The sequence below is a fragment of the Siniperca chuatsi genome, linkage group LG8 (assembly GCF_020085105.1).
Source record: "Siniperca chuatsi isolate FFG_IHB_CAS linkage group LG8, ASM2008510v1, whole genome shotgun sequence".
Classification (NCBI taxonomy): Eukaryota; Metazoa; Chordata; class Actinopteri; order Centrarchiformes; family Sinipercidae; genus Siniperca; species Siniperca chuatsi.
The window spans coordinates 565,449-591,286 of NC_058049.1; the positions used below are offsets into that span (position 1 = coordinate 565,449).

At 47.6% G+C, this 25,838-nt stretch overlaps 2 protein-coding genes across 13 annotated transcripts in view; one reads left to right on the forward strand and one right to left on the reverse strand.

Moving 5' to 3' along the window:
- matr3l1.2 (matrin 3-like 1.2) lies at window positions 1-15,895 on the forward strand. 3 transcript variants are annotated; one of them, XM_044205983.1, is made up of 22 exons: window positions 1-276; window positions 1,250-2,247; window positions 5,534-5,595; window positions 5,691-5,729; window positions 6,649-6,746; window positions 6,844-6,896; window positions 7,110-7,226; window positions 7,388-7,513; window positions 7,600-7,776; window positions 7,864-7,988; window positions 9,071-9,422; window positions 9,910-10,104; window positions 10,436-10,532; window positions 10,686-10,702; window positions 11,129-11,251; window positions 11,389-11,517; window positions 11,832-11,960; window positions 12,043-12,173; window positions 12,450-12,717; window positions 13,267-13,411; window positions 13,841-13,956; window positions 14,437-15,895. In XM_044205983.1, the coding sequence occupies exons 2-22, from the start codon at window positions 1,453-1,455 to the stop codon at window positions 14,497-14,499; spliced, it is 3,357 nt and encodes a 1,118-aa protein (XP_044061918.1). In that variant the 5' UTR covers window positions 1-276; window positions 1,250-1,452; the 3' UTR covers window positions 14,500-15,895. The 3 variants fall into 3 exon arrangements, with proteins under 3 accessions (XP_044061918.1, XP_044061916.1, XP_044061917.1); XM_044205981.1 differs by lacking the exon at window positions 14,437-15,895 and having other exon boundaries at window positions 13,841-14,170; XM_044205982.1 differs by lacking the exon at window positions 14,437-15,895 and having other exon boundaries at window positions 1,253-2,247; window positions 13,841-14,170.
- The window catches only part of matr3l1.1 (matrin 3-like 1.1), a 23,541-nt gene continuing 12,990 nt past the window's right edge, over window positions 15,288-25,838 (reverse strand). Inside the window, exons 9-23 of one of the 10 annotated variants that reach the window (XM_044205980.1) lie at window positions 25,497-25,613; window positions 24,493-24,617; window positions 23,870-24,408; window positions 20,541-20,631; window positions 20,301-20,440; window positions 20,053-20,213; window positions 19,321-19,399; window positions 19,152-19,174; window positions 18,940-19,068; window positions 18,690-18,820; window positions 18,318-18,597; window positions 17,584-18,090; window positions 16,580-16,679; window positions 16,301-16,422; window positions 15,288-16,208 (exon numbers count right to left, since the gene is read on the reverse strand). In XM_044205980.1, coding sequence (XP_044061915.1) covers window positions 16,176-16,208; window positions 16,301-16,422; window positions 16,580-16,679; window positions 17,584-18,090; window positions 18,318-18,597; window positions 18,690-18,820; window positions 18,940-19,068; window positions 19,152-19,174; window positions 19,321-19,399; window positions 20,053-20,213; window positions 20,301-20,440; window positions 20,541-20,631; window positions 23,870-24,408; window positions 24,493-24,617; window positions 25,497-25,613 — 2,577 coding nt within the window. In that variant the 3' untranslated portion in view covers window positions 15,288-16,175. The other 9 variants (XM_044205979.1, XM_044205976.1, XM_044205973.1 and 6 more) reach the window with 9 other exon arrangements.

Genomic DNA, 25,838 nt, shown 5'->3' on the forward strand with positions numbered 1-25,838 from the left:
GTTATAGACGCAGCTCTGACTGAATGCAGCACAAAGAGAATAAATGTTCAACAGCTAACGTGGAACTGCGGTGTTTTGTAGTTGATAATCGTATTAGCAGAAAACACGATGAGCAGAGAACAGCCAAAATAGAAAACATAACCTGCATGAGCTTTGCTGACGAAAACTAAACATCGCGATACTTCAGTTTTTCTCGCCTGTGGTGCCGTTACATCCATGACGCTAGCAGGCTCCGCTAGCTAGCTAACTATCAACTACGCATTGGGAAAAGCTAAGGTGAGAGTGTTTATATTCGCAAATAAACTACATTATAAACATTAGCTGATAGTACAGGGCTTTATGTTAAATCTGCGCATGAGAAAATTAGAACCTTGAAGTGACGTCAGTCAACGACTAGCATTAGCATGTAGGAGCAGGATAGCCCTGCTAATGATGTTAGCAATCGATGTATGCTACAGTTAATAAAGTTAGCCTCGGCTGTGTAGCAGGGCCTCTAGCGTAACGTGATTCATTCAGTGATTATTGGTTTTATTTGTTATGTAGCCAATGCATACATTCATTAACAAATGGCTCTGAATTAAAAAAAAAAAATACGTTAGCAGTTTTTGTCTGAGTTTTGAAAGTTTAAACTCGGGGGTAATATAGCGAGTTAGCGCCGTTAGCTTCGCTGCTCGCACAGCATAGGTCCCGTATTAATGTTCAAAACGTGTACAAATGTGCACATACCTGCAGCTGTTCCAGGTGTTCACTTGCCAGATAGTGTTTTCACTGTGAAAATACTCTTTGTAGCTGCTTCGCCGTCGTTTCTGTATGAAAAGTTGTTATACAAGTAAAAACAACGGTGCGTTTTGGTCAATTTCTCCCCCTCCTTTCATTGTAATTGAACACACTTTTATTTTTAAACGTTTTTATCAATCCTTAACGAAAAGTGATTCATATAGAGCCTTGTTTTATTAATCACATCTCTCTGATGTTTTACACCGGTTCTCAGAGTTTCTCTTCTCAGTGAGGATGTTTCCATCTCTCTCTGTTCACACCAGTTCATGTTCTCCCTCCTTGTCTGAGGTGGATTTTGAGTCTCTGTAGCCTGTTCTGTCTCCTTTCGTAGCCTTCTTTAATTTCCTCTCGTGTCCCAGTAGTCACAGCTTACGTCTGCTCAGGTGACTGTGTGTGCTGTCTCAGTGCCTCTCCACTGGCTTCTGTTTTCTTAGTAGAGGCAGCGTTTGAAGAGTGTCTCATTGTGTTTCAGCAGAAATCAGGCATTCTCCAGAGAAGAGGAGTCCCGCTTCACTTTCACCAAGCTTACTCTTTGCACTGAAGATATTAACTGACATTAACTTCCCCAAATCCTTAAAAACAACAGACACTTTTTGCTGCCTGCGTCTTTCTCTGTCTTGACTCGCCTGTGCTGAAACATTTTGACGCCAGAGAGCAGCTCCGCTTTGTGACGTCATGTCTCAGAAGTCGCAGTCGGACGGAGGTCAGAAACACTTCGCCGTGGGTCGGGGGCTCCTGGCCGCCGCGGAGACCTTGAACTTCAGCATGAACGAGCAGCGATCCAGCCGGCAGATGGGGGGCATGGCCTCAGGTGCGGGGGTGGGCGGTGGCGGCATGGAGGGCCACGACGGCAGCTCCCAGATGTCCCGGCGTGGTGGCGGCGGCAGCCATCTTGGCAACACCATGAAGCTGTTTGCCAGTTTGGGGCTCTCGCCCTCCGACCTGGACGCTCTAGCTGAAATCCCTGAGGAGGACATCAGTGTGGAGACGCTGCCGCACATCCTCATGCAGCTCAAGAGCCGCAAGGGAGACACAGGAGAGCGGCGGGTGGCGTCCTCCATGTCCTCAGACGCTGCGTATCGAGGAGGAAGGGACAGCTGGGACGACATGCACGTCGGGAGGATGGGCGGCCCTTCTCTGGGTCAAGGTTCAGCCCGGGCCCAGCCCTCTGCAAACTTTGGGTACAGTTCCCTGCAGGACGGTGCTCCCAGCCGGGGCTACAGCTTAAGTTACGGCGGCGGTGGCGGCGGCGGTGGTGGGGGTGGGAGCAGAGAGAGGCCGTATTCTGAGCTTTCCCACCGTGATTCCTACAGTGGCCTCAGCATGGGGCCCCCGAACTCCGACAGCGTCTTTATGCAGATGAGGATGGGCTCCCCGTCAAACGGAAAAGTCCAAGACTTCTTGGGAGTCATGCCCGCCATGTTCCCCCACGTGTGCTCTCTTTGTGACTTTGACGTTCATTCCAACATGGTGAGTACCGTCCAGCCTCCTTCCTCTTTTCTTCTTGGACTAACTTTAAATGTTTCAGTTCAGACGCTGAGCTCAGCTCAAGTCTTCTGTCCATTTCAGACAGTGACAGGTGCTAATCATCCCTCATGTTTCCAGTGACTGGAGGTCCAGTTTGCATCATGTAATTTCCTTGTTTCAAATCCCCTTACAGCATGTTCTCTATCTTCATTTTCTTACACTTACACCTGAAGCTCTGCAGCATTATTCAGCCAGATTTGTGTCTCTTCAGTCATCATCCAGCCAGACATCTTAAAGGAGTAGTCTACCCAGAAAATCAGTTCATGTCATTATCTGTTCCCCCTCATGTTAGCATCCCCCATTTGTGCACGTGTGACAGCTGGGAGTTAAATGTTGACCTCACACGTACATGCTGCATCTCAGAAGCAGAGAATCAGTGCAGCCCAGTCTGATACTGTACGTCCTGGACCAATCAGCAGCTGTTTACACAATGACATCACTTACCTTCAGGCTCCTGAACCTCAGTATCCGCTGTTAAAACCAGGTGTACCCGTACCTCTAATGTGGATATTAAAAGACATTTATGTTTCTTGTTGCTTATGGGCTGACTTACAAACACAACACTGATGTATCTGAAATAATGATCAGTTGCATTTTATTGAATCTGAATCCCTTATCGAATCTTTTTAGGTAGTTTAGGTAGTTAGAAATGAAGAAATGAGTCAGTTTCTCTTTCCCTCGGTATAACAAATCTACTGAAAGCCTGACACCCTTTGTATTCAGGGTTTTTCCTGGCTCAGAATGGGCCTTTGGGGGGGCGACTACGCACGACGCTAAGCAGGATCGGTCCGCGTACAGTTAGGCTGGGCTGTTATGGCTTATAAATGATATCTCTATTTTTAGGCTAATATGCCGATATGTATCTCGATATACACATTTTCTCTAGAATAACCAGAAATTCTCAAGTAGTACAAACGTATGATGACCTTATAGACCATGATGCATTGCTGCAGGTTAAACTGCCCAGCAGTATATAAAGCAGTTAGTAATGAGCTCGACCTGAAACATCTGCAGCAGGAAAATGCAACACACACATGAATGCAGCAGGAATATGAATCCAGAAACATCAGATATAATAAAACACTGACAGGAAGCGTTTTACTGCACAGGGACGATTTTAAGTACGTTTTGACATACTTTTACCTTAATTCAGTTTTATTTATACAGCGCCAATTCATAACAGAATTTATCTCAATGCACTTTTCCTGTAGAGCAGGTCTAGACCGAACTCTTTATAATATTATTTACAGAGACACAACAAATCCCACCATGAGCAAGCACTTGGCCACAGTGACAAGGAAACCTTGGTAAGGTTTAGAATAACTTTTACTTGTAGTGGAGTATTTTCAAAGTTGGTATTAGTACTTTAGCTTAAGTAATGGACCTGAATACTTCACTGTGGCGTGAGGAGAAGACGACCCCGCAAGCTAGTAACGTTACATAACGTTTTTATTTTTATTTCTCTGCGTCAGACGTGTTCTCACATACTGGAAGTACTCTCTTTGGTTTAGGAGAGGGAAGCAATAAAAAGGCTTTTATTTTATGAGAAATCACAGGAAGTCCTCTCTCCCATTAGCACTAGCTTCACAGCGCAGCCCAGTCAAAACAATGTAGCTTAGCGCTTCCAGCGCCAGCCGCATGTGCTGTAAAACATAGCGGCTGTTAATGAGAGGGTACTTTCGGATTTGATTTGTTATTTTTATTATCAATTCTTCTCATTTTGCCGCTGGCTAAAACCTCTTTGGGGGCGCCAAAAATGTCTCTGTGCAGGAAAAATAGTCTGAGTCTCTGTTCATTAACCCCGTCCTGACTCGCTGGGGGGGCTGCACAAGTAAAAACAACACAGTGGAAATAATATTCATTCTACGTTATCATTCAGCAAATATCTGCTGAATAACCGATTGTTGTGCAGGAAGCTCTGAACGTTAGCTGAACGTTGCTCTGCCGCAGGTCACCGAATCTGGTGTAACAGCGGCAGCGGGCCGAGGCCGAGCGCTCGTCAAGTTCTTACTTTAACATGACGGACAGAAGATCAATATTTAAACTGGGACTTGTTCTCTTCTTTATCACGAGGATAAAATTATATTTGGCAGTTGTTTGGTTGAATCCACATGTTGGGAGGTTTAAGTGAAGGTGGTCAGTAGACGTGGGACGAAAATTACATGTCACGATTATCTTGGCCGATGCGATTCACGACATTATCCAGATAATCATCAAACATATGCTTAAAACTCTTAAAATGGCACTAAAACGTGCTGGAATCACTTAACATTTTGATAGGAAACAAATATTTTTATTGCATCTTTTTAGTGAAAATCTTAAATAAGGTCGTCATAAATCATCAGGGCCTCCTGCATCAGTACAGCAGAAAGAAAGAAAGAAATAAGAGCAACATTGCGTGATCTGTTCTTTCTCACATGATAATTCCTGTATTTTTTAAATCCGGCTCTGTTTTTCACTCCTCTCCCAGGATGTCAAACAGGACAGACAACAGTTTACCCCTGACTGAAGAAATACAGGAATCATCCTTTAACAAAGATAAAGTCCAGCATGCATTGCGGCACAGAGTCCAGCTGTCCTACTTTGGACCCGTTTTAGTCAAAGAAACCTGAACAACACTGTGGCACCTTTCTGTCATCGAACAGCACAGTGGTCTGGAGAGAGAGACGTTTGGAAAGAGGCTGAAGAGACGATCTAACAAGCGATCGTTAATGAAAGGTTCGATGAGGGATTCGTTCTTAGCGAAGCATAAAGAGTGCCGGTATTGTACCAACTCGGAACCGGCTATGAGAACCATCCCTAGAAATCAGCGGGTGTTGGGCGATATTTATTGGGCGGGCTCTAATTATCATCGTAATCCTGATTTTACACAGTTGCCCGGTTCTCTCTACAGTGGGATTCGTAGTCACATGTCAGGTGGTAAAGACAGAACCGACTCTCTCGCAGCTAGTAATGTCCTCCATCGCAGTTCCTGCGTTCAGCTCCCGTCCTGCAGTTATCTGCTGCTTTTTGTTTTTATAAAGATCATTGAATGCTGGTTTGGAACGTTTGTTTGTGAATTTGGCTCTTAAATTCGGAAAATATGGACTTTAAGACATGTTGCTTTTTTTTGGCTAACCACTGAGCGTTGACTAAAGCTTTAATATTTGGGTGAACTATTCCTTTAACGATGTTGACTGGCGCAGAAACCGCTTGTCGAGCGTCAGTAATTCTCGGTTTGAACCTGCAGGAGTGGAATCAACACGTTAATGGACTTCGACATGCTGAAAACAGGCGGCTGCTGCTCGACATGTGAGTCACTCGAACGCGCTCTGCCACAGTTTGAATGTTCCTCAGAGAGGTTTGTGCTTTTCGGAGATGTAACGTTGGCTAAATGTTGTTTTCAGGTATCCAGAGTGGGAGCCTGGCATGTCCTCCGGCAGAGGGTAAGAGACACTCGCACTTAACTCTGAATATGATTTTCATTATAGTGATCCGTGTAACTGAATTGAGCTCATATTAGTAAAAATGTGCCCAGCATTGAGCTCTTTCCCACTACAGGAGCTTAACTAAAGGCTTTTGGCTCCACTGGTCCTGAACCTAAACGTCAGCTCCGCTCAGGAGGTGGAGCTAAATCCAGGTTCAGGTACTCATGGGATCCCTTCCCACGAGAGTACCACGGCAGATATCGAAGCAGGACACGCGTTGTCTAGATAAATGATTCAGATTCAGAATATCTGACGTGTGTTTTGTGTCGGTGTTCTGCATTCGACCGTGTGAACTGTAGGTAGTTTGCACGTTACGCTACCAGCTTAATTACGTTCTCCAGTAACGTTCAGGTAGCGTTGGTATTTTCTAAATCATGTAACGTTTCCGGTACTGAGCTATTTTTACCGCTAAGTGGCGAGGCAGCTCTGAAATGATTTCCTCCCCCCCCCCCGGTTTCTTCAGCGTCACTTCCTCGGCTTCTAAATCAGGAGAAAATGGAGCAGCGGGGGGTTTTTATGGAGCGGAGAGCAGGAGCCACAGCCGGCCTGTCCTGAAGGACTCGGCCGGTTCTGGAGAGCCGGTCAGCTGAGTGGGACCTGGTCTGGAGTCAGTCTGCTCCACTCTCTGATCCACGGACATTCAGTTATTCATGTCGAAGAGTAAAAGGAAATCTATATTGGCTCCTTGTCTGGGCGTTACAGGTTCTTAAAGTTCAGGTGAGAGGAACCTCCAGGTTCCTGTCGTGGAAAAGAACTTACTGAGGTCACATTTCCCATCAGCCCCTTTGCTGACAGTTTGAGAGTACGACGTTGTAATGGCGGTTGGTTTGAGTTTAACCAGCCAGCTGTTTGATAACTGCCGGTTCCTGTGTTCCAGTGGGGGTCTTCTGGACACCCCCAACCTGTCTGCAGGGCTGCTCGGACCGGCCCCCATGTCTTCGGCTCACACAGGAGGAGGGATGTCCTCCAGCTGGGGTAAGAGACGACACGGGGGGGTTACAGTCAGCTGATCAGCAGAAACAAAGAGTAGTGAACGTCTGTGACGTTAACATTCGGTGTGTTTGTGTGTCAGGAGGAGGTGGAGGTCCTGGTCTGTCAGGGAAGAACCAGCCGGGACAAAATAAGGTCAGTTTGTAGTCTTCTGCCACTGTTATTATATTATAACTGACCTTATGGATCCATTACATTTCTGCAGAGCTCGGTGTTAAAACAGGGCGTTCATCTATTTGAAAACATAAAGAATGGAAATGAATGTCTCATCAGTGGCCACTTGGCAGAACAGGAAATATGTTATGTAATGCAGTAATATGTAATGAAGCTGTGACATGTTGTCCTCAGCTGAGAAGCAGAGTGGTGGTGGTGAAGTACGACAGGAAGCCTCTCAGCAACAAGACTCTGTTCGCCTTCACCGAGCCGTTCGGCTGCCTGCGGGAGCACCTGGTCCTCAAGAACAAGGTGGAGCAGTGGATTTAACCTCCACAGCTGAGCAGCAACTTCACACCTTCTTATTGAATCGATCATCGTGTTCAGTGTCGCTGAAAGTGCAGAAATACGTTAAGATCGTGATAAGAATGCTTTGAGCGCAGGGTTTCCTGATAAACCTTTGTCTCCATCAGGCCTTCTTGGAGATGAGCAGTCACGAGGAGGCTCTGGACATGGTGAACTACTACGAGCAGCACCCGGCGGCGCTGTACGGCAAGCCCATCACCTTCTACCTGTCCAAGAGGCTGCTGGTCATTGAGGTAACGGCAGCTGCGTAACAGTCCGACTGCTCCTGAACGGCACTCGGCCTCAGATACTCACAGGTTTTTTTGTGTTTGACCTTCAGAAAGACGAGCGGTCGTCGGACAGGTCGGCGGACAGACCTGTCAGGGAGGTCAAAGGTCACGGCAGCCAGGTGGTGTTCTTCTCCAACCTGCCCAGAGAGGAGGAGAAGAAGAAGGAGCTGCTGACCATCGCCGGGCGCTTCGGCACCGTGGAGAAACACCTGTTCCTAACTGACCAGGTGACCTGGGAGGCGGTTATAATCAGGTGCTGCGGAGATTTTAGCCTCCTGCGCTGTTGCTGAATCTGTTTCCGTCTGTGCGTCCAGGCGTTCGTCCAGCTGGGGACGCCCGAGGACGCGGAGATGCTGGTGAAGTATTACAGCGTGAACTCGCTCACCATCAAGGGTCGACCCATCCGCCTCAACATCTGCACCAAGTACAAGACCCTCAAGTGAGTACCATGACATCAGCACCTGGGGGCGTGGCCTATTACTGAGAGTCAGCTGACAGAAAAGTGGGGAAATAAATCATCCCGACAGCAGGTCGGTGTCTGTAATGAAAGCTCGGCTAGCGGAAGTTACAGAAGTAAATAGGGTCGAACCTCAGTAGCTACTTTTTGAGCGCCAGTGCTCCACAGATCATTTAATCTGTTTCACTAATCCTAATGTACTCAAACGGTTGTTTGTCACAAGTTCCTCGTCTTTTTGCTCCGTCTTGGTGTCAAAGTTAAATCCCGTGGACACTTTCGTCTGTCCAATCCTGATTTATTTCACTGAAGCTTACGGCACTGCTCAAACTGTACGCCGCGCACGTTCCCCAGCCTTCGCCACCTTCGTCTCAGAAAAACCCTGAAACAATCGCAGTGTCGCAGCAGGAGCCTTTGGTCATCTGGTTTCTGCTGGTAATGACTTGTGAAGCTGCGTCCTGCATGTGTTTCACAATAAAGGTTTAATGTCAAGGCAGTGGTACGCTTTTACTGTGAAAGAGCCGTAGGAAGTGCTGACTGGAGGGGCTAATCGGCTCGACCCGTCACTGTCAGTAATGAATGAAATGGATTGTTACCCCCAGTCGTTGATCTTGAGAGCCAATCAGAACTAGATGGATCCTCGCAGGTGAAGAGCTCAGATGTAGTTTGTACTCATTCTCATTGAAGCTCAGTCAAATCTGAAGACAGACACGAGACGCGTCCATAAATCTGCCTAGAAATCATAAAGCCGCTCCTCCCAGCTGCAGAACCTGAGAATCCTGCTGTCTCTGAGTCTCCTTCAGTCTCTCAGTGATGCAGAGACAGCTGTCTGTCCGTCCACGGGTCCACTGCAGACAGTCTGACTAATACAGCAACTATACTTCCTGTTTACATCCCCCAAAGAATTCTGGGAGCTGTAGTTGCTAAACTTAAAGCATGATTATCCCCAAAATAGTAAAGTAAAACAAAGAATATTAACAGGAGCGAGAAAATCCATCGATAAGAGCTTTTTCATGTTGTGCGATCGATACAGTCAGCACCGCCTCTCCTCACGTGTGGCGTTTCAGTGTGAACCAGAGACAGGGGGGGTCCGGTGGAGACGGCCGAGGCCAGAGGAGCGGCGGAGCGAACTCCGGCTCCGGAACCAGGACTTCCTCCAGCTCCCTCAGGACCTCCTCGTCCAAATCCTCGTCCGGCTCCAGGACCAGAGAGGAGAAGAAGGAGGAGGAGGAGGAGGAGACCCAACTGAAGCCGGAGGAGAGACCTGCAGCGGAGGAGGAGGAGGTGTCAGGGGTGATGGAGGGGGAGGAGGCGGGGGAGGAGCAGGTAACCGATGGAGACGCAGAGGGGGAGGAGCCAGAGAGAACGGAGTCTGTGACGGAGATGGGGGAGGAGCCTGAGCGTGTCCAACAGGAGGAGGTGAGAAAACAAACATACAGGCGTGGAGGATTGAACTGGAACTTTATTAACACATTAACAAACAGCGATGAAACAAAGTTCACATTCAAGTTATTTAACGTAACTTCTAAGTTTAAAAGAACACGTTAAAAACATGAACAGAAGAAGAAAAACACAGGTGATGTTACAAATAAAGTTCCAAAGATCAATCAATTGCACATAGGTGATATTAGTTATTAGTTAAATACTAAATCATTTCAATAGAGCTTTTCTTTGTTGTGTAATTTTGACACATTTAGTAGAAAAAAGGATTCGTGTTTAAAGGAGGAGAAGGTAGACGCTCGTCGAGGCCGTCTCTTATGGAACACGCTGCTCATCGTGTTGTATCGTTCATATCTATTGATCGCTTCAGCTACCGATCAGAGATCAGTTAGTCCGTCGACGCTCGTGCCTGCTCTCCGAGGACACACCGGCTTCTGGGTAAAACACATCGAATGTATGTTCACAGGTTCCTGATGGTGATGATGTCACTGACGACACGCCTGGAGGTGTGGGCGGGGCTGACGGCGAGGCCAAGCAGGGGGCGGAGTCAGAGGGCCAAACAGAACCGGCAGAAACTGAAGAACACGAGAACAAAGAAGAACCGAGCGCAGAACCAGGAGCGAGCTCAGAGACGGTGGAGGGAGAGCTACCTGAGGACAAGGTGCGCGTTGATGTCAGTCTGATGAAGTTCACAGTTTATTATTATTATTATTATTATTATTATTATTTTAGGAGTAAAAGTTCACATGCTTCGCTTTGGAAGCAGTTCAGTTTTATTTATATGTTCATATTCATCCCATAGAGCAGCTCTACAGTATTTACCAAGCTGATAAAAGCATCTCACCTCAGGGACCATTTAGTGGCTGTTCTGGAGCTTTTGACTGTGTCACAGGACTTCATCGGCAGACTGAAAGTCCTCCCTTTGAGTTTGGTCCGGTGCTGACCCGTGAAGCTGAAGTCTGGATGTTTCTGTGTGTTTCTGTGTGTGTCAGTTTGAGCGGGACTTCCTGGAGAACATGGAGGACTTCGTGACGTTGGACGAACTGGCAGAAGACGAGGACGAAGCAGACGGAGAGTCTGACTCCATCGGTACCTGATGTTTGATAAACGTTTGATAAGTTACACGTTAAAAATGTTACTTAGAATTAAAACTCAGGGGGCGAGGAGCTTTCAGCTGAATGGCTGCTGGTGTTGTCAGATGTGCTGAACTAACGTTGGTGTGTTTCTTCTTCTTCTCTGCAGACAACACGAGGAGAGGGGTATGTGTCTGTATTAGTGTCCAGAGGTTTTCCCAGGGGGGAGGGGGAGACACTGTGTGAGGAGAAAGGGACAGGTGCGTGCAGGTAACAACAGGACGTTAGTTATTGGAGTTTGGCTGCTGATTGGACGGCTCACCAACACGGTCAGCAGGCGGAGCTGCTTCGGCTGCTCTGATGGGACAGACTAACTAAAACCCTTAAACCCTCTCTGTTTTTATGGATCAACAAAATGCATAAATCCAGATGTTAAAGTGACAACACTTAATTTCCAACATGGTCCCAAGATGTGAAAAGACACGCGCGCAATATTTAACATAAAATGAGTATAAACAGCCGAACTGGGACGTGGCCTGTGATAATGCAAACAGCTGTTTATTATTTGTGTAACGCACAGAGAGCCTGAGTTTCTGTCTGTTCTTCTGTCAGGGCATGAGGGTGGTCAACATCGTCGGTTTCAGACGAGGTTACAACTTCCTCAACGAGCTGCTGGGACTCGCCAAACCTTTTGGGAAAGTGGTCAAACACCTGGTGCTGGACTTAAGACCTGAGGTACGCCGGGCTAACGTCACTTTGATCTTAGGAAAGTAAATGGTTTGGTCGGTGTGTCGTGTTTCAGGCCGGGCCGACACGTTTAGTGTAAACTGCCGTGTTGTTTTCCTTAACTCGTCTCTCTTCTTCCTCATCAGGCGTACCTTCAGTTTGGGACAGAAGAAGAAGCTCGAGCGATGGCCAAGTTTTACAACAGTAACGTCACGGCGTCGGTGTGCGGCCGACCGGTGAGGGTCAGTCACTCCATGAGCTACCCGACCATCCAGGTGAACGTAGACGCCGCTTCATTTCAGATCCTCACAAATACGAGTCCAGCGAACAAAAAGCCCCTTTTACTCCCGCAGAACAACACTTTGTTTACAATGCTCGCCAGTGAATTAACTCTGACGGTGCGTGAAGGGGCGGGGCGGGGCGGGGCGGGGCGGGGCGGGCCGCTTTCTAACAGTTAACGAGAGCAGTTTAAGTATCCGATGCCCCTTAACGTCAGTACCGAGAGCCTTAAAGAATCAGCGTTTGTTTTCAGAGAGACAAGTGAACCACTTTTTTGTTTTGACGACTTCTCTTTGTGTTTGTCGTTCAGTGCGGCTCCAGCAAGGTGGTGTACATCGGTCAGATCCCCACCAGCAAATACAGCGACGACGCCTTCCTGAAGCTGGCCGAGCCGTTCGGGAGAGTCAAGAAGTATTTCCTCAACAGGCTGAAGAGAGAGGTACAGAACCTGGGCCGAGGCGGGTCCTGAAGACGCTCCGCTGCCGCAGAGATCTGAACTGTCTCGTGTGTTTTGTCCTCAGTGTTTCATCGAGATGGAGAACGCCGAGGACGCGGAGAAAATGGCCGAAGATTGCAAAGCAAATCCACCGAAGTTCAACGGGAAGCGTCTGACCGTCTACGTCAGCAGGAAGTACAGACAGCTCAAACACGGGTGAGTTTCTTCTTCTGTGGTGAACTCTTTGGCTGCTTCTACTCAGTGAAAACATCTGAAGACATCAGACGCCTTAAACTGGATCTAAGAACAATTCTGTGGTGAAAGAGAGTCTGCAGGACTTCAGTCGTAAGGTCTTTAACTCGACTTGTATCCAAGTCCTGAAAGAGTTTTCTAATCTTGTTCATAGAAGTTAATATCTTGTGCGAATAAGAAAGAAGCCCGTCAATCGACTTTAACATGTTTGAACTCAAACTGTTGTCTGTTTTCGTTCAGACATCGATGTCCGACGAAGAAGAGAGAAAACAGCGGCACGCCGCCAACGCGCCCCGAAGAGCCTCCGGCCAAGAAATCCAAGGACGAGAAGAAACCAGAGGAGGAGGGAGAGGAGGAGAAACTGAAGGAGGAAGAAGAGAAAAGGGAGGAGGAGCAGGTGGAGGAGAAGAAAGAGGAAGATGTGAGCACCGCTGATGAGAAGAGAGAAGGAAACTCAGCCGAGGAGACTCCTGAAGTTTCTGATCAGAACCAGACGAGCTGCCAGGATGTGAGTCAGTGATCAATTAACGCAGAATCACTTCCTGTTTACTGTAGAGGGCACTGTCCTCCATTTCAGTAGGGTCCAATAGTCTCCTTATCAGAGGTCTTATAAAAATCACACTCCTCCTCCTCAGATCAGAACAAACCTCCAGAAGTCAGTTCATAAAATTCTGAAAGACGTTTGTTATAGCTGCAGAACCTGCCTGAGAATCCTGCTGTTTCTAAGTTTCCTTCAGTCTCACAGTGATCCAGAGACAGCTGTCTGTCCGTCCACGGGTCCACTGCAGACAGGAGCTGCTGACTGCTGGTTCGGCTGCTGTTATAGATGTAAAAATTGCCGTTGTGCAAATCTGCACCTGTAAGTGATGGACATCTGTCTGTCTGAAATGTGAGCAGTAACGATGAAGCACATTTCACCACAATCCATCAGCTGCTGAGGACAGACAGAGAGAGAGACAGGCAGTTTCAGTGCTTCATGTTAGCAGCACGTCTGTCAGTTCTATGATTAAATGACTCTGATCCGAAGCTAACTGGTTTGTGCTCCTCTGGGCCGCAGGAGGCGAAAGACGAGGTGGAGCAGGCGGAGGAGATGGAGACGTCGACCAATCAGAACGGACCGGCTGAGGCCGCCCCGCCGGCTGAAAACAAACCCAGCGTGGCGTCTCTGCCGCTGCCCCCCCACGACCCCAACAACCCCATCGGTGAGAAAACTACCTGACAGACGAGTCAAAGGGAACAAAATGTGTCTCGCTGTCTCCCCCGTGATTGGCTGACACAAATGTGATACATAGGAGGAACCAATCAAATCACAGACAGATTTCATTACATATTTTAGAAACAAAGCTTTATTAATGTATTTATTTATTACAGCTGGTGATTTAATGTTCACTGAACAACAGGTCATTATTATTATTATTATTATTATTAAAGGTTAATTTATTATATTTTCACAAAACACAATGAGTCACATGACCTGCAGCAGCTGACTGACTCACAGCAGAACCGACACAAACATCATTTTCATCCTGAACACGTTTCGTTTTCTCGACTTGAACCAAAAGTCTGCAGATATCAAACACAAGCGATGGTTTCCGCTGCTGAAACAAACGAACGTGCTTCTGTCTGTTCAGGTGTCGAGCATGTGAAGATGGGTTACTACTGCCGCGTCTGCTTCCTGTTTTACTCCAACGAAGAGACGGCCAAGAAGACCCACTGCAGCAGCCAGACGCACTACGACAAGCTGCAGGTGAGACGCAGCTCCGCCCACACCTGGGGGGAGGGGGGGTCGAACTGTCTCCATCTAATATTGTTTAGTCTCTGACGCGTCCTCGTGTAGCGCCACAGGAAGTCCTTCCTGCCTTGACTCCTCCCTCTAAGTGTCAGTCTGTATGACCCGAAGTCACTAAACTGGACACTGATCATTAACATCTCTGCAATACTTGAATAACTGTGCAATATTCTGTGTTAATACTCCTGATCAATATCCACCATCTCATAATCATCTTAATAAGCTACACTCGACAGTACATGCACTACTACTTATATTATTACACCGTATCATCAACCGGTAAACCCACCTGGTACTTAATTTATTTATCTGACCTGTTTTATAGTGTTTTATATTTTTTGCTCAGTGCTTCTCTTGCTGTGTGGCTGACGTGAAGTCGAGCTGCCGTAACAAAGAGTTTCCCCTCGAGGATCAATAAAGTGTTTCTGATTGTTTCAGAAATATCTGGAGAAGGAGCAGACCAAAGCAGAGAAGAAGAAAGGGAAGAAGACGACGGCGTGAAAACACTTCCAGCTGATTCCTCCAACAAAGGAAGTGGGACTCTTTTTATTTCAGTTAGGACCTGAAGTCTGTTGTCATGGTGATGAGATCTCAGGCGGGAAATTAATACTTTTTTTTTTTAAGTCTGTTTATATGTTAATATAAAGAGTCGTTGGTACATCAGCTGTTTGAGGTTATTACACCACCTGTACAGGTGTTAGCTGGAAGCTAGCATGTAACACACACACACGTCTTTTTAAAAGAAAACATGCCAGAAAAAAAATCATCGTTAATATTTGCTGGTTTTCTTCGTCGTCTAACATCAGATTTGGATCAATTTCATTTAGTCCGTAAAATGTCCGAAAACCATAAATCAAGCTCAGAGTCAAAGGTGACGTCAAAAGAAAACCAGCAGATATTTAAACTATTTAAAGGTCCGGCGTGCAGGGTTTAGCGGCCTCTAGTGGTGAAACTGCAGCCATGTGAACACCGCTCGACCTCGCCCTCCCCTTCAAAGCGTGGAGGAGGAACTCGTGAACGGCCCTCTCTAGAGCCGGTGTCTGGTTTGTCCGTTCTGGGCCCCTGTAGCAATATGGCGGTTCTAAGGTGACGAAAACACAACGCTTCTTATTTTCAGGTGATTAAACACTGATGAAAACACACTTATAAATATTATATTTCTGCCGACGGCGCCTCCTAAATGTTGCACGCTGGACCTTTAAACGATGAATCGAATATCAGAACAGTTGATTTATTGACCAGAGGACTGTTGGACTGAAACGACACGAAGACGTCAGCTTGTCTCTTTTCACCATTTTATAAACCAAACCATCAGGAAATTAACGAACAGAATAATCAATGAACATAATAAATAGCTTGAAGCGACGCAGCAGCAGGAAATACAGCTGAAGTTATTAAAAGCAGTAACGATCACAACAAATACTCCTGACATGGACATGCGAGTGTTGGATTAAAGGAATCGTAAACGTTTTGGGAACTACTCTTGTTAGCTTAGCATAAATACTGGAGACGGGGGGGAACAGCTAGCGTGGCTCTGTGCACTAAATCTCACTGCTGAACACGTTTTGTTTTATCTGGTTTGTAGTTTTTACGTGAAACAGTTTGGGGATTGAGTCAAGCTGAAGTCCTGGGACTAGTTCATGACAGCGTATCCATCCGCCCAGTGACTTCCTGGCACTTAGCGGATGGATACGCTGTTGTTTGTCTGAATTAAAGTAACGCGATCATCAGTGAGATTATAGTTTAGAGGATTTGGCCAGGAACTTTCAAAGAAAATACATGAATTTACTAAAATGTCAAACTTTTCCTTTCAGCCTCTTTTTATCCTCCGAGAGAAGCAACTTTGAATGTTGAACTGTTGATGTTTTATAAAATAAACCAGTTTCCTGAAACCCGACTTGTTTCTTTGAGTGAATTCTCGAACTGTTTCTCCATAAAAACAAACAAAACTCGACGTCCTGAAACTACAAATAGCAGCTTTAGTTTACTTTCGTAAACGTTTTCAGTTTGATTTCAAGACGAAGCGGCTCCAGATGTTTCCACAACGTGAAGTCGGGTTTCAAACCGTCGACCTGCTGAAGTGTCCTCGAGCAAAACACTGAATCCAGACAAAATGAAACAGACCTCAGCTCTGAAGGAGGAGGACTTAACGCTAAATGAATCAGTCTCTGGGTGTTTCAGCTCGCCCACGGGTCTTTCCCCGTCTTCTCCTGAAAAACAAAAACAGGTTTCTGTTAGAAACCGACGCTGGAGATTTAAATCCAGAATAAAAAACAGACCGGTATCAAAGCCGTGACATCACCTGGTACTTCCTGTAGTGCGTCAGGCTGCTGCAGTGCTGCAGTTTGGCTTCGTCCTCGTCAGCGTAGATCAGCTGACACAAGTTACAGAAATAACCGACGACCGGTCGAACAAACTCGGTTCCTTCAGGAGAAAAAACCCAACACAATGAGGCGACAGTGAACGCATCGCCGCTGCCGCTCCAATCAGAAACAAACACCTCGTACAAACGTTTCCACATTCGGCGTTTGTGAGGGAGGTCTGTCTGCTTGTGATGATGAAGAACAGTGGATTTTCTTACCAACAGGTTTGGTGGGGTCCTGCGGCTCTGCAGCGCCCCCCGCAGGTCCACACAGCTGCTCCCCCTGCGCCTCCGAGTCCTGCAGTCGGTCATCAGGTTTCTAAAACAGACCACAGAGCAGCGAGCTTTTAGTTCTGACCTGCAAACACAAAGTTTCCTAACAGAACTCCTCCCCCAGGTGCATCCAGGTATAATGTGCCGGGACCACAACCGCACTGATCACCATAGCAACCGCTAAAGACACTACTGACTGGTGGAGATCTACAGGAGTTTCATTACAAAAGAAGAAAAATAATGTAACACGTCCGTCGCCTCATTAATAATTCAATAATCAGTTACTTTGATGGAAGGAACTTCTTCAAATCTGGCACAAACGTCCACTTGGACTCAAAGATGAACTGATTAAAAGTTGGAGGTCAAAGGTCACCGTGACCTTAAAGAATGAACTGGGACGACACACAGAGGAATCAATATCGAGCGCGGTACGGGCTTTCCTCCATTCTGCCTTTCACTTCCTGCCTCGTTCTGAAGCGTCATCAGAAGCACGTGACTGCAAACAACCAATCGCGGCGCGCCTAGCTAGACGTGATCCCGTGAGTTTCACAGCTCAGATCCAGTACCCGTGTCCCTGTTCAGCCGACACACCTGTGATCATCCTTCATTACTCAGTTCAGCAGATTCACTGGAATCAGACACACGTGTATCATCAATATAGAAAAACACCGTGATACGTTTCATTCACTGCACGTGCAAGTCTGGACAGACGTGGCGGGGCGCTGACTCGAGTTTACTACAGAGTAAATCAATACGTAACAAACGTCCTCTGATCAGTTTCAATCTGCACTCAACTGATTGTATTTAAAGGTTAACGAGGAGGAACCACGTCGAAGGTCTGAATATCAGACGAACTCTAAAAACTGATATCGCAGCACTTGGACCTGGTCAGGTGAAGCCGGGTTTAATACAAAGCTACGTCTGAACATGCTGCAGGTCTTCAGTTGTACCTGTTCAGTTTGTGGTTTTGGAGAATCTCCAGTAGAGTCTGGTTGATCTGGACTCTTCCCAGAATCCTTCAGTCCTGGTTCAGACGTCTCCTTCTCGTGTACCTCTAACTTTTCTTCTTCTGGAGCTTCAGCGGCCTCCTGTTGTCTTTGGGCCTCGTCGCTCGCCGACTCCTTCTTCTTCCTGTCTTTCTTTTCAGGCGCCGAGTCGTTCTCATCAGTCCCTTTTCTTTTTAACGTCTTGTTGTCTTGACTTGTTTCAGGCACCGGCTCCGTCTCGGCCGACTCTTTCTCTGCAGCCTTTTTATTGGTCGACTCTTTCTCTGCAGCCTTTTTATTGGTCGACTCTTTGTCTGCAGCCTTTTTACTGGTCGACTCTTTCTCTGGTGCCTTTTTACTGGCCGACTCTTTCTCTGGTGCCTTTTTACTGGCCGACTCTTTCTCTGGAGCCTTTTTACTGGCCGACTCTTTCTCTGCAGCCTTTTTACTGGCCGACTCTTTCTCTGGTGCCTTTTTATTGCTGGAGCCTTTTTACTGGCCGACTCTTTCTCTGGTGCCTTTTTACTGGCCGACTCTTTCTCTGCAGCCTTTTTACTGGCCGACTCTTTCTCTGCAGCCTTTTTACTGGTCGACTCTTTCTCTGCAGCCTTTTTATTGGCCGACTCTTTCTCTGGTGCCTTTTTACTGGCCGACTCTTTCTCTGGAGCCTTTTGATTGGCCGACTCTTTCTCTGGAGCCTTTTTATTGGCCGACTCTTTCTCTGCAGCCTTTTTATTGGCCGACTCCCTCTCTGGCGTTGTTCCGGAAGTCTTCTCCGACGTGTTTTTGGCAGCTGATTGCATTTCTGGAGTCTTTTTTGCTGATGACTTCTTCTCTGGAGAGTTTCTGGACGCGGACTCCTTTTCTGGAGTCTTTTTAGACGCGGACTCCTTCCTCCCCTCAGACTTCCTGTTGGGCTCGTCCCTGTTTCGTCTCTCGCTCCTCTTCTCCTCGCCCTTGGCCGACTGAACCGCCCACCTACGAAGACAAGGATTCACAGGGATTCAGAAATGCGACGGGTGAACGGGAACGAAGAGGAGACGGGAGCTTGGAGACAGTTTGAGACCGACCCGTTGGCGAGCCTGCTGTACTTGTTGGAGATCTGGACGAGGAGTTTGGAGGCGCTGAAGGCGACAGGTTTACGGGTCAGCTCTTTAACGGCTCTCAGAGCCTCCGAAGACGTCGACATCTCGATGAAACCCTGAAACACACGGACACTGAATCATCATCGCGACACGTGCAGACTGCTGCTAGCTGGCGTTAGCTTACGTTAGCTACAGAGCTACAGGTAACGGCAGGTGAACGGACGACGTTTCTGACCTCTCGGCGGCGGTGGACCCTGAAGTAGCGCACCGCCGTCCCACAATCCTTCACCAGGTTGATGAACTCAGTGTCGGTGTAGAAATGCAGCGGGAGGTTTCTGAAGTAAACCACTCGGGTGGACGGACGCTGGAAACAAACAACTAAATATAATATCAGCAAAATAACAACAAAAGTTTGATTAACGTTAATAATTAATATTTCCTCCTCACCTGGCGTTCATCTCTGACTTCATCTGCAGATTCAAACAGGAATGAAAACAACATTATTAAAGGATTTAAAAACTGAACTTAACAATCATCAAGACCACAGAAGGCCTTGAATTTAGATTACATAGTAATTCCAGGTTTTTCCAGGACTTTCCAGACCCCCTGGGTTTACCTTGGTCATCAGACTGGTCTTCTCCCAGTTCATCCAGAGTGATGCAGTTCTCCAGGTCTACTGGGAAATCTGGTCCCTCCTGGAGACGACACACACACAGGACAGAGACTGCTCAGACCAGCACGTGAGACCCACCTGTCCCCCTTTGGGCGCCACCTGGTTCAGGTTTGCCATGTGTCACTTCTTCGGTTGGAATTTTAAAGTACAAATTAATTTGTGAAAATGAATCTAAAAAACCAATCCAGTCGACAGTCGTGTAAGCTGCGACGTGATTGGTTGCATGAACAGCGGTTCACAGGACCGTTGTGACTTCAGGTGTCAGCTGACTCACAGCCAATCAACAGTCGCACACTGAAAACAGACTCTGCTCACTGATCTGGGATCTGATCTCTAACTAGCTCTTCACCAACTTGCAATGAATTCTGGGTAAATTAAGTCTTTTTCCGAGCTACACAACATGGCCGACGAGCTGCTGCAGACTTCAGCCGCTAAAAGGACATTTTACTGTGAAAACCCCCACTGACTGTTACCATGGTAACGCGGGTCATCAGGTGTCGCGACCGTTACCGTGGAAACACTGACACTAACACTACAGCCCAGTCTGAAATAAACCTGCCACGTAGCCGTTAGCTAACGCTAGCTAGCTGACGCTGAGTATGAGACCTGAAAGAAACAATGAGGTCTTTCATTATTCTGTCTTCATGTATGAAAGTAAGTGTGTTGTGTCTCCACCTCGTCGTCCTCCAGCTGAGTCTCTGACGTCTCCTCTGCTTCTCTGTTGGACTCCTCCTCCTCCTCCTCCTCCTCCTCAGGCTCTTCCTCCCTCTCCGTTCCTCTCTCCTCCTGCTGCTCCTGATCATCAGCCTCTCCGTCCTTCACCTCCTCCTCTTTACCTGAAACAAACATCAAAAGCGTTTCTTTGTCACTGGTTTCCGTTTTCTGTTTCTCTTTTCCAGAAACAGCTCAGCTTTTCTTTCTACCTTCTTCAGGTGAGTCTGTTCTCTCTGCAGGACAGCTGTCTTCCTCCTCCTTCTCCTCCTCTACATCAGCATCCTCCACGTTCTCTCCATCCTCTCCGATCACCTCCATCCCCTCGATGTCGCTCTCCTCTGCGGACGACCTGCGCGACATTTTCACTTTTTAAACTCCGCTGCTGCTTCTGTTTGCTGCTTTCACTCGTCGGTGTTGTAGGATTGATATTAAAAACAGGAGAAACTCACTCTGCTTCCTCCTCGGTCTGTTCTTTCTCTTCAGCTTGAGGTCTGGAGTCTCCGGCAGGAGCTGGATCAGGATCAGTCCTGGACTCCGTGTCTGTGGAGGGAAGACAACCGTCATGTAGGTTTATGGTTAGTTACAGTGGAAAAACTTTGTGTCAGCGTACGAGTGTGGACAGACAGAATATTAACCTGCAACTATTAAAATATATATAATCGTTTTTGGTCATTTTTCAAACAAAAACTGCTCCTCAGAGGATTTGTTGCTTTTCTTCGTCAAACCTGACAGTAACTGAATGTGTTTGTGTTCAGAGAGAAACAGACTTTAAAGCTGCGGCAGGTAACGCCGGAGAAACTAGCAACAGACAGCTGGATTTTAAAATCCCAACCCCTCCCTTCAAAGCCCCGCCCCCAAAACACATGTTCATGTGTACAGGTAGACAGGCAGGCAGACAGACAGACAGACAGACAGGCAGGCAGGCAGGCAGGCAGGCAGGCAGGCAGACAGGCAGGCAGGCAGGCAGGCAGGCAGGCAGGCAGGCAGGCAGGCAGGCAGGCAGGCAGGCAGGCAGGCAGGCAGGCAGGCAGGCAGGCAGGCAGGCAGGCAGGCAGGCAGGCAGGCAGACAGGCAGGACAGGCAGACAGACAGGCAGGCAGGCAGGCAGGCAGGCAGGGCAGCAGACAGACAGGCAGGCAGGCAGGCAGGCAGGCAGACAGACAGGCAGGCAGGCAGAGAGACAGACAGGCAGGCAGGCAGGCAGGCAGGCAGACAGACAGGCAGGCAGGCAGGGAGGCAGGCAGGCAGACAGACAGACAGACAGACAGACAGGCAGACAGACAGGCAGGCAGGCAGGCAGGCAGACAGACAGGCAGGCAGGCAGAGAGACAGACAGGCAGGCAGACAGAGAGGTAGACAGACAGGCAGGCAGACAGGCAGGCAGGCAGGCAGACAGACAGACAGGCAGACAGACAGACAGGCAGGCAGGCAGACAGACAGGCAGGCAGGCAGGCAGGCAGGCAGGCAGGCAGGCAGGCAGGCAGGCAGGCAGGCAGGCAGGCAGGCAGACAGACAGACAGACAGACAGACAGGCAAACAGACAGGCAGGCAGGCAGGCAGACAGGCAGGCAGGCAGAGAGACAGACAGGCAGGCAGACAGAGAGGTAGACAGGTAGACAGACAGACAGGCAGGCAGACAGACAGACAGGCAGACAGGCAGGCAGACAGACAGGCAGGCAGACAGACAGGCAGGCAGACAGACAGAGAGGCAGACAGGGCTTATTACAGGCCTGCGACACCACAGATACCGGATTTTAATTGTTTTTATTGACGACCTCGGATGAAACCAGCCTTTCGGCTGATTCTCACTGACAGTAAAGTTTATTAATATGCACTGTCCCTGAGAAATAAACTGAAGAAATCAAAAACAAATGAAGACCATCTGTGATCTTTTCAAGAAGCACGTAAACATATCGCACATTCTGCACTAATAACTGTCTAATAGAATCTGGGAAACAATAACTGATATTTTGTTCTATTTTATCAAATTTTAACGATTAACTGAGAGAATAATCGGCAGACTGATCGATAATGACAATAATGTTTAGTTGCAGCCATGAAGCCATCTGTTGTGGAAAGAAAACTACATTTTCTCAAATACTTCAGTGTAACTGCACCAGGTCTGCCGCTCCCTCCCTCCCTGCATGATTAAAAAGTGCAGCAGGGACAAGCACAGTAGGGGGCGGGGCCTCGCGTGTGCCGCGGCAGGTAACGAGACACCGACCGGAGCGAGCGACGGACGGCTAACCGGCCGAGAGCAGCGGCTGTCAGACGCCGGAGCTTCGACCATCAGAAGCTCCTTCGTGGCCCTTTGTAAAAGTGTCCGTGTGGCCCCTGTGTTGTAGCTAAGCTAACGTTAGCGGCTGAGAGGCTCTCAGGTGAGTGCGTCTGTACGTAAGTTTGCCGTAGCCCGGCTGTTTATCACGGGATCATCATCATCAAGGGGAAGCAGTGCAGTCCGGCGCTTCTACAGGCTCAGAAGCACAAGTCCGAACCGTTGCTCCCAAACTGAAAAATACCAAGTAGAGGGTTTGCAAAAACTAGCTAAAACTCTTGTGAATGATGCGTCTAAATATATTTGAAAATGAGCGCAGTTGGGAGGAGCGCCGCCCACCTCTGATTAGAGGGCGTTCATTTTTTATATAAACGTCAGGACGTAAATTAGGCCCAAAAGGTCGACTCTGTCAGCATTGGCCTTTCAACCCATGAAATGCATTTTCATAAATTTGGTAAGAATGTCAATATTAACACCAGCATTGATGCGTTTCATCACAGTGCAGTCAGACCATTTAGTTTACAGTTTAAGTGTGAAGTACCTCTTTTCAAATCTGAGATAAAATGCTGCTTACACGTTAATAATAATCCAGAAGTATAACATGTAACAGTGAAACACCGACGGGGCATGCTGCGTAACGGGTACTAGGGTTGGGCGATGTTTTACAGTGAAACATCCTCACCTGCTCAATCGTTTCCTCCCCGTTTGTTATAAGAGCAGCGTGGCTCCTTTAAGGAGCAGGGCGGCGCGTAGTGAGTGTGCGGGCGGGCGAGCGAGCGAGCGAGAGAGAGTGGCGGTGACTGCACTCAGAGCAGGTAAGACAGGCAGGTGTTGCCGATCGGAGCAGAGGGACAGGTTAGCAGGGAGGCTGTCTAGCGGCAGTTAATGTACAGTGCAGGTTACAGTTTGCTCATGAATAAAACGCTGCAGGCGTTCCCGCGTGTTGCCTCCCAGCTGCTGGTAAAAGCGAAGGTGTTAGCCCCGAGCTTAGCATCAGCTTCAGCGCTGCAGGAAAACAAAGTCTTCCCCGTGCTTCCCGACCACGGCCTGAAATCTGCAGCAGGAACGGTTAAGACTATGCTTAAGCTACCTCATTAAGCAGATCATATGACTATAAAAAATATCTTAAATACAAGTCACAGTGATAAACTACTCTTATTAGCTTTTTGGCAAAGCTTTTATTGCACTTTCAGTAAGGAGATTTTACTCGCCAAAAAGGAGGGGGGGGGGGTTTAAATCACGATGGTAGAGGGCTCAGTGGTCGAGGGCTGTCAGCCATCAGAGATCATCGTTGGTCGGCCCAACCCTAACGAGTACTTTACTTTGATCCTCACAGTACTTTCCCCTTACTTTTACTTCCTTCTTGACTTGTAACAGAGTATTTTCAAATTGTGGCATAAAATTAGTTTAATTCTGAACAAGTCTTCCACCTCTGCTCGTTCGAACTGCTGCTTTTCTCTTAAAGAGGAAACTAAAAACTTCAGTCGCGTTGTGTTTTCTTACCAGTCGTCTCCGTTTTCTCTGGTACCACCGACTTTTCTCTGGACCTGGACCTGGTTCTGGCCCTCCCGTCTCTGCTGGATTTATCTCTGGACCTGGACCTCTTCTGTCTGCTGGACTTTTCTCTAGATTTTTCTCTGGACTTAGACCTGGTTCTGGCCCTCCTGTCTTTGCTGGATATATCTCTGGACCTGGACCTGGCAGTTTTCTCTTTAGTGGACTTTTCTCTGGACCTGGACCTGGTTGTTTTCTCTTTAGTGGACTTTTCTCTGGAACTGGACCTGGTTGTTTTCTCTTTAGTGGACTTTTCTCTGGACCTGGACCTGGCAGTTTTCTCTTTAGTGGACTTTTCTCTGGACCTGGACCTGGTTCTGGTTCTCCTGTCTCTGCTGGATTTCTCTCCCTCCTCCTCCTTCTCTCTGTCTTTACTGCTCTTCCTCCTCTTCGTCTCCGTCGCCTTGTCTTCTTTGTCTCGGCTCGAACTCCTCGTCCTCTTCGTCGAACAGCTCTCCTCTTCGTACCTCTTAGCTGAAGCGACCCGCCTGAAGGAGGTGACAGGAAACATTACTATCGCTCAACAACCGATGGATCAGAACCCGCTGCTAAATCAGGTCCGTCGTACTCACATGAGGCTCTTGTATTCTCCAGAGAAGGAAACTCTGATGAAGTCGCTGTTGATCCTCAGAGTGTTGGAGGAATAATAATCCACCAGCTTCTGAGCATCAGGAGTATTTTTCATCTCTACGAACGCCTGAAAAATAAATACAGCTGATGTTACAGTACAGCCCTGTGATCGTCCAGGTGTACCCCGCCTCTCGCCCCCCAATATCGGCTGGGATCGGCTCCAGCCCCCGCGACCCTCTCAGGGTAAGCGGTTATAGACGATGGATGTTACTGTATTACTACTACAAACACACAAAGATCATTTTGTCTGCAGCAAAGCACGAAGGACTTGTCTGTCTCCAGATGGAAAATGTTTTCTAGCTGAAATGTGTTATTTGTAAAAACGTTTTCAGTTCTGATTTTTTTTCCCCACAAAAACAGGAATCTCATCATCCCAACATGATGCTGAATTAAAAAGATAAATAAAGAATAACTTTAAAAAAAACCCAGAGCTACAGTCCTAATGCGTGTTCCTGCCTGGAACACATTAAAATGCTTTTAATTGCAGTTTTTACAAGTTTAGCTTCCTCTCTAGTCGGGCTGAAACGAGTTGGAAAATCCTTCATTCTGCTGTTTTCCTCTAAAGTGACTGATTTCTCTCGACTCCACCTGTCTGAATACAGCAATCACAAAAAACAACAACTCATTTATTTCTGTCTTCTTATGTCACCTGAGCTCGGTGTGCGTTTTCAGGGCATTTACAGATGCACCGATCCACTGGATCAGTATCTGCCCACGAAACTGACCATAATAAGCGGATCACGTGTCAAATATGCCAGATATGACTGATCCAAATCAAAATATGCACAAACATAAACGGCGTTATGGAGCATCATCGGCGTGTCCACTAGTTGCAGCCTCACGTTAGCTTACACGGCGAAGAAGCTTCCTGGTGGTAAAGCTCTCCACAGCGAGTTGGATCGGTGCTTCGGACTGAACAGTACCAGAACAGTTTGGCGTTGCTCACCATAGACGGCAGGAACAGGGTGTAGAGCGGCGGGCCGAAGCGTTTGATGATGCTGAACAGATCCGATTGGCCGTTCTCTCCCGTTGGAGCCGGAGAGAAACTCACCACCCGAGAACTCTGTGAGGACACAAAACACTCTCAGGTGACTTCACCTGTGGAGGGCAGCATGCCGGTCATGTTGTGTGTCAGTTCAAGAAAAAAATAAAACTAATGTACGAGTGCTACGAGTTAATATGTTAATGTGATGCTAAAGATAACAAGACTGTTTCTGTGCTCAGATCTTCGTCTCTACTGAGGAAGCAAAGCATCTGAAGTGTTAGGTTTCTGACATGGGGCTGCGTG